The following is a 6,480-nucleotide window of genomic DNA, read 5'->3' on the forward strand; positions in this document are numbered from 1 at the left end:
TCCAATATTGACTCTTTTTCACTCGAATTTTTCTTTAGATTATCACATTAATGCGTGAGTCTATTTCCAAGGCAAGTGCTTATTCTTCATTTTTCTATTTTTTCATTTCTTTTTCTCTTTTTTTTTTCGGTAGAAGCGGATGTTTCTACACAGTTTTTCTTTTCCTTTTTCTTGCACTTGCCTTTTTCCAACATTTCTTCTAAGGATTACCACCCCAAACTTATCTTTTTGCACAAATTTTATACTACAACAGTCATGCTGAGCAAGGGTAGGAAGTGTTTGGCTTTATGGTTAACATGACGATTTACACAAACAAGGGGGTACAGGCTCAACGGGGTTAGCAACGGATGAATACAACATTATGGATGGCTAGAAAGGCTAAAAGGGTGAAAACAAACAACGTGCCTCAGTGTGCATTTTTGTATTATGTTGTATCAGTAGAACTTACGCAAAATTAGAGAGATGAAGTCATACCTGAATGTGCTCTTTTTCTGTTTGGTTAAGCTGAAATCTCACCATGTTGGGTAAGCTTGCAGGCTCCAAACCACTCTTTATGACAGACATCTTCTTTTTCAGCTTGGGTTTACCTTCTCCTCTTTCAGTCTAGAGTTTCCAAGTTGCGTCCAACATTTTGTTTCTCAGCTGTATCACCTTCCAGGTTGCCTCGGGAGCAAATCCGGGGTTGTGTTTTTCCCTCACTATCCACTAGTTCTATCATTTTTCCAGCATAATCCACTTTCATCTGTAACTTAAAAAATAAAACAGTCACACAACGACAAACAAAGTAACACAACAGGAACAACTAAAACTAAAATATAAAGCAATTAACCCCCCCCCCCCCCCACAGACACACACTTGAACCAAACATTGTCCGCAATGTTTAATGTCAAGATAAGAGGGGCACTTATAGTGTTTACTATGGAGGTGGTTGCGGGTACGGATAATGCAACATCATGCGTTGCATCATTGCGTTCATCTCATCCAAAACCGTCCCTTGACGGCGTTGTTTGACTCCGAACTTGGTTAGCTCCTCACCTTGCCTGGATTGCTCCGTGCGAAGGTGACCAATCTCATCCTGAATCCAGCCCCATTGGTCTTGCGGCATGGAGTGGGAGCCGGAAGCTTGAGTTGGTTCTTGCGGTTGCTGGTAAAAGGGCTCCTCGGTGCTCGGTGCACCTTCCATCAGTTCATCTACAGGCAAAGAGTCAAAAAAAATCTTCGTCCCCCTCATCCAGGTCGGGACAGTCATAGAGTCAGTTAGCTCTGTTAGTAATACTGATGAAATCGTAAGCAGGTAAAGCAAGGACATGGACTTTTTGGCACATAAGAGAGTAATAATCTTGTTTTACCACAATCATACCTTGTTGGATCAAGGCGGCCATGTCCAGTTTGTTTTTACCTGGCACCTGTGGAGAGTCAGCGAGTGTAGCACCAAACCCAAAATGATCGGCAATCTGAGTAATCATGCCGCCAACAGAAATGTCGCCTGAAGTAGCGCGACCAACTCTTCCTAAGTAGTCAGCTGCAAATGTTGCTACGTTGATTGGAGTCTGGGATGTCATATTGTACAAAAATAACAGCTTCCTTTGGGTGGCTACACCGGTGCTATCTCCGTGACCAAACATGGTGTATGTCAATTCCTTTTGTGCATACCTGAAACACGGGTTATGGATACCCGATGCCTTTTCCCCTTTGGAAACATATTTAGTGTTACCTATTATGGCGGTCCAAAATTCCGCCGGGACAAACGTATCGGGCACCTCTCCAGGGCCTACGATTGGGAACTTTAAGATCCTCCCTAACTTATCCACAGTCAATTCCATATCAGTATTAAATAATCGAAATTGCAACGTACCGTAGTATTCTTTTTCCGTTCCATTCCACCTATTTTTCAGCTTAAATTCAATGGTGCTCAGGAATTCAAGCGTAATGCACGCAAAGTAGGCGCTTCCAGCTGCATAAATTCTAGCATCCCTAAGGTGTGGAACATACGGTGGACCTCAGCTTGCAATCCCAATTCCTGCAGAGTGCCATTACACATATACCTCGTGGGGGTTAATTTCCTTTTAAGATGAACCGCATACCTCTTCTGGTGCTCCAGGTTCTCGAACACAATGTCGTGCTCGTTCAGGGTTCTTCTCGCCCTTTGTCGTGGACGAGATGATTCCGCCACATTTTTCTTTTTTCAACTCGGTGAGACATATTCATACCTGCACACAACAAAAATAAACCAGAATTTGAAAAGAGAGGTTAGGCGAAAATATTAACGTATGAGGGTCAAGGGTGGAGAATGGTGGAACTTTTATGAAGACGGATGGAGAATTGATGGAAATATGAGGTGAAAGTAGAGAGCTTTGAGTGAGGAGAATGGAGGTTTTAGGTATTTTTGAGAGAAAGAAAGATAGTGGTGAAAGAGTATGAAGAATATAGGGTAAATAAGGAGAGAATGGGGGATAAAGTGTATTTATAGGGTGAATTTTCGTAGGTGGGACCATGCTCCAACGGTCATATTTAAAAAAAAAAATCACCACTGCGCTAGCTGACATGGGCGACCGTGTCAGCGCAACACTACCCAAGGACACCGGCCGTGTCATTCCAAAACGCGCTTTTTCCAGCTTAATCCACACAGGGGCTGACACGGACGACCGTGTCAGGCCCTTGGAAATCCAATTTTTTACCCTTCCTTGGCACATCCTGACACGGGCCGTGTTAGATGACACGGGCGCCCGTGTCAGGCCCCTGATTTCTCATTTTCCTTGGTTTCTTTTCTTGAGTTGTGCTCGGCTTCTGCTTCCGAATTTTCAGAGACTTTTTGCGACCGCTATCTTTAACTCCTTTATCAAACACTGTTCACACCTGCAAGTAAATAACACACAACCAAACAAAGAGAATAATCAGATACAAAAGCGTGGGTTGCCTCCCACGTTGCGCTTCGTTTAACGTCGCTTGGCTCGACGGTTGTGCATCTTATCAGACAAGATGAACAACATCAATGTGGCCCACTTCTTGCCCCACATTGTAAGGCTTCAATCTTTGGCCATTCACTTTAAAAATGTCCCCATTAGATGGATTTTTTATTTCGACTGCTCCATGGGGATATACCTTGTGCACCACAAACGGCCCCGACCATTTCGATCTCAGTTTTCTAGAGAACAACTTCATCCTTGAATTAAACAATAGTACCATTTGTGCTTCCCAGAATTCCTTCCTTTGGATTCTTCTATCATGCCATTTCTTCGTTTGATCTTTGTAGATCTTTGCATTTTCATATGCCCGGTTCCTAAATTCTTCCAACTCATGGAGTTGAAGGATTCGGGATTCTCCCGCTTTCACAAGATCCAAGTTAAGGAATTTTGAAGCCCACAAAGCTTTGTGTTCAAGTTCCAAGGGTAGGTGAAATGCCTTACCATATACCAATTGATACGGGAACATACCAATCGGTGTTTTGAAAGCAGTACGATATGCCCAAAGTGCATCATCAAGCTTACTCGCCCAATCTTTGTGAGAAGCATTAACCATCTTCTCTAGGATTTGTTTCAGCTGCCTATTTGACACTTCAACTTGACCACTTGTTTGCGGGTGGTATGGAGTGGCTATCCGATGTTTTACATTATACTTCAAGAGTAGTTTCTCCATTAGGTGATTTAAGAAGTGAGTTCCTTCATCACTTATTAGAGCTCTTGGCACTCCAAACCTGACAAATATGTTTTCTTTCAAAAACTTGACCACCACTTTTGCATCATTTGTTGGTAGAGCGACTGCTTTTACCCACTTGGATACATAATCCACCGCCACCGAAATGTAATTCTTTCCAAATGACGGTGGAAACGGTCCCATAAAATCAACACCCCACACATCAAAGAGTTCAACTTCCAGCATGGGGTTTTGCGGCATCTGATTTCTTTTCGAGATGTTTCCCATCCTTTGGCACTTATCGCACTCTTTGATCACTTGCTGCGCATCTTTGAAAAGTGTCGGCCAGTATAAGCCTGACTGGAGGACTTTGGCAGCGGTTCCACTAAAGTGTCCACCATAGTCAGAATTGTGACAAGCTTTCAGCACATCCCTTTGTTCTTCTTCGGGAACACATCTTCTGACCAACCCGTCTACTCCCTTCTTATACAAGAATGGGTCGTCCCACAAATAGAACCTGCAATCATGAATAAACTTTTTCTTATGGTTAGAGTCAAATCACTCGGGATCACCCTACCTACTAGATAGTTCACGTAGTCTGCGAACCAAGGCATCCCAATAACAGCAAGGATGTGTTCATCAGCAAACTCATCCTTTATTGGACGCTTTTCCTCATTCTCCTCTATGGGGGACATCCGGGAGAGGTGATCTGCCATAATATTTTCGCACCCTCTTTTGTCCCGGATTTTCACATCAAACTCTTGGAGGAGCAGGATCCATCACAACAGTCTTGGATTAGAGTCCTGCTTAGCAAACAAATACTTCAAAGTAGCATGGTCAGTATAAACAATGACTCTAGAACCCAACAGATATTGCCTGAATTTATCAAAGGCATAGACCACAACTAGCAACTCCTTCTCGGTAGTCGCGTAATTCATCTGTGCAGGGTTCAACACATGACTAGCATAATATATGAGATGCAACAGCTTATCCCTATGTTGCCCAATAACTTCTCCCACTGCAATGTCACTCGCATCACACATGATCTCAAAAGGTAGAGGCCAATCAGGAGCAATGACAATAGGTGTCGTCACCAATTTATTTTTTATCGTTTCAAAAGCAACGACACACTCTTTATCAAAAATGAAATCCTTGTCCTTAACCAACAGGGTAGTTAAGGGTTTAGCTATCTTGGAAAAATCTTTTATGAACCTGCGGTAGAAACCCGCATGTCCTAAGAAGCTTCTTATACCTTTTTCATTCATAGGAGGTGGTAACTTTTCTATTTCCTCAATCTTGGCTTGGTCCACTTCTATCCCTTTGTGAGAGATTTTGTGACCCAATACTATTCCTTCTCTCACCATGAAGTGACACTTCTCCCAGTTGAGAATCAGATTAGTCTGTTGGCATCTTTCTAACACAAGGGAAAGGTTAGTTAAACAATTATCAAAAGAAAAACCAAATACCGAGAAGTCATCCATGAAGACCTCCATATGCTTTTCGAGCATGTCCGCAAAAATGGAGGTCATGCATCTTTGGAATGTGGCTGGTGCATTACATAACCCGAATGGCATTCTTCTGTAGGCGAAAATACCATAGGGGCATGTAAAAGTTGTCCTCTCTTGATCTTCTGGTGCAACCTCTATCTGATTGTATCCAGAGTATCCATCAAGGAAACAATAGTACTCATGACCTGCTAACCTTTCCAAGATCTGATCAATGAATGGTAACGGAGAATGATCCTTTCTGGTTGCCAAATTCAACCTCCTATAGTCGATGCACACACGCCAACCCGTGACCGTCCTAGTAGGGAGTAACTCATTTTTCTCAATCCTTATGACTGTAGTTCCTCCTTTCTTCGGGACCACGTGAACAGGGCTCACCCAAGAGCTATCGGATACGGGATAAATTAACCTGGCATCTAACAGTTTAACAACCTCTTTCCTAACCACTTCCTTCATTACGAGATTTAGTCTTCTTTGTGGTTGCACCAGTGGTTTATGACCATCTTCCATGAGAATTTTATGCATACACATCGTAGGGCTAATTCCCTTCAAGTCTTCTATCGCCCATCCCATGGTACTTTTGTGCTTCTTCAAAACCTTGACAAGCTTGTCTTCTTGAGAAACCTCTAGATTAGAGCTTATAATAGTCGGGCATTTCCTTTCGGGATCTAGAAAAACGTACTTGAGATTTTCAGGCAATTGTTTCAACTCAGCCACTTTCTTGGTCTCATCTTTCTTTTCCTCAACTTGGGGTTCCCTTAAGTTTTCCCATCGGAGTGATCGGGATCCCTTAAAGGGCGGTTGTGTTGCCATCATAGTTACCACTTATCTTTCCTTTTCATTAACTTCTCGAGTGTCTTCAGAGATTGATAGACTTAGAACTCTCTCCAAGGGCAATTTTTGTTCACCTAGAGGATTTTCTTTCAGAACCATTTGATCAATCACCTTTATGTGTTGACTGGTGGCCACATCATCTTTGTATTTCATGGTGTTACGCACATCAATTTTTAACTCTTCGTCATAAACTTTTAGAGTCATGGTGCCCTCTTCTATATCTATCAAACATCTCCCGGTCTCCAAAAATGGTCTACCAAGAATGAGCGGTATCTCTTAATCTTCCGGCATTTCTAAGATCACAAAGTATACCGGAAACACAAACTTATCAATCTTCACAAGAACATCTTCCACCACTCCATAAGGTCTCTTCACAGAGTGGTCAGCAAATTGAAGTGTCATTCTGGTATCCTGCACTTTTCCAATCCCCAACCTCTTGTAGATGGATAACGGCATGAGGCTCACACTTGCCCCCAAGTCTATAAGGGCCTTTTTGAAAGATCTATCC

At 42.7% G+C, this 6,480-nt stretch overlaps 1 protein-coding gene across 1 annotated transcript; it reads right to left on the reverse strand.

Annotated features, from left to right (window-relative positions):
• Positions 1–2,850: 2,850 nt before the first annotated feature.
• Positions 2,851–5,951, reverse strand: LOC127103818 (uncharacterized). The gene is made up of 4 exons (XM_051041061.1): positions 5,228–5,951; positions 4,510–5,047; positions 3,103–4,150; positions 2,851–2,856 (listed from the first exon to the last, which is right to left on the reverse strand). Exons 1-4 carry the CDS (start codon positions 5,949–5,951, stop codon positions 2,851–2,853), a joined length of 2,316 nt encoding a protein of 771 aa, XP_050897018.1.
• Between the last annotated feature and the right edge of the window lie 529 nt (positions 5,952–6,480).

Source organism: Lathyrus oleraceus, chromosome 7 (assembly GCF_024323335.1).
Source record: "Lathyrus oleraceus cultivar Zhongwan6 chromosome 7, CAAS_Psat_ZW6_1.0, whole genome shotgun sequence".
NCBI lineage: Eukaryota > Viridiplantae > Streptophyta > Magnoliopsida > Fabales > Fabaceae > Lathyrus > Lathyrus oleraceus.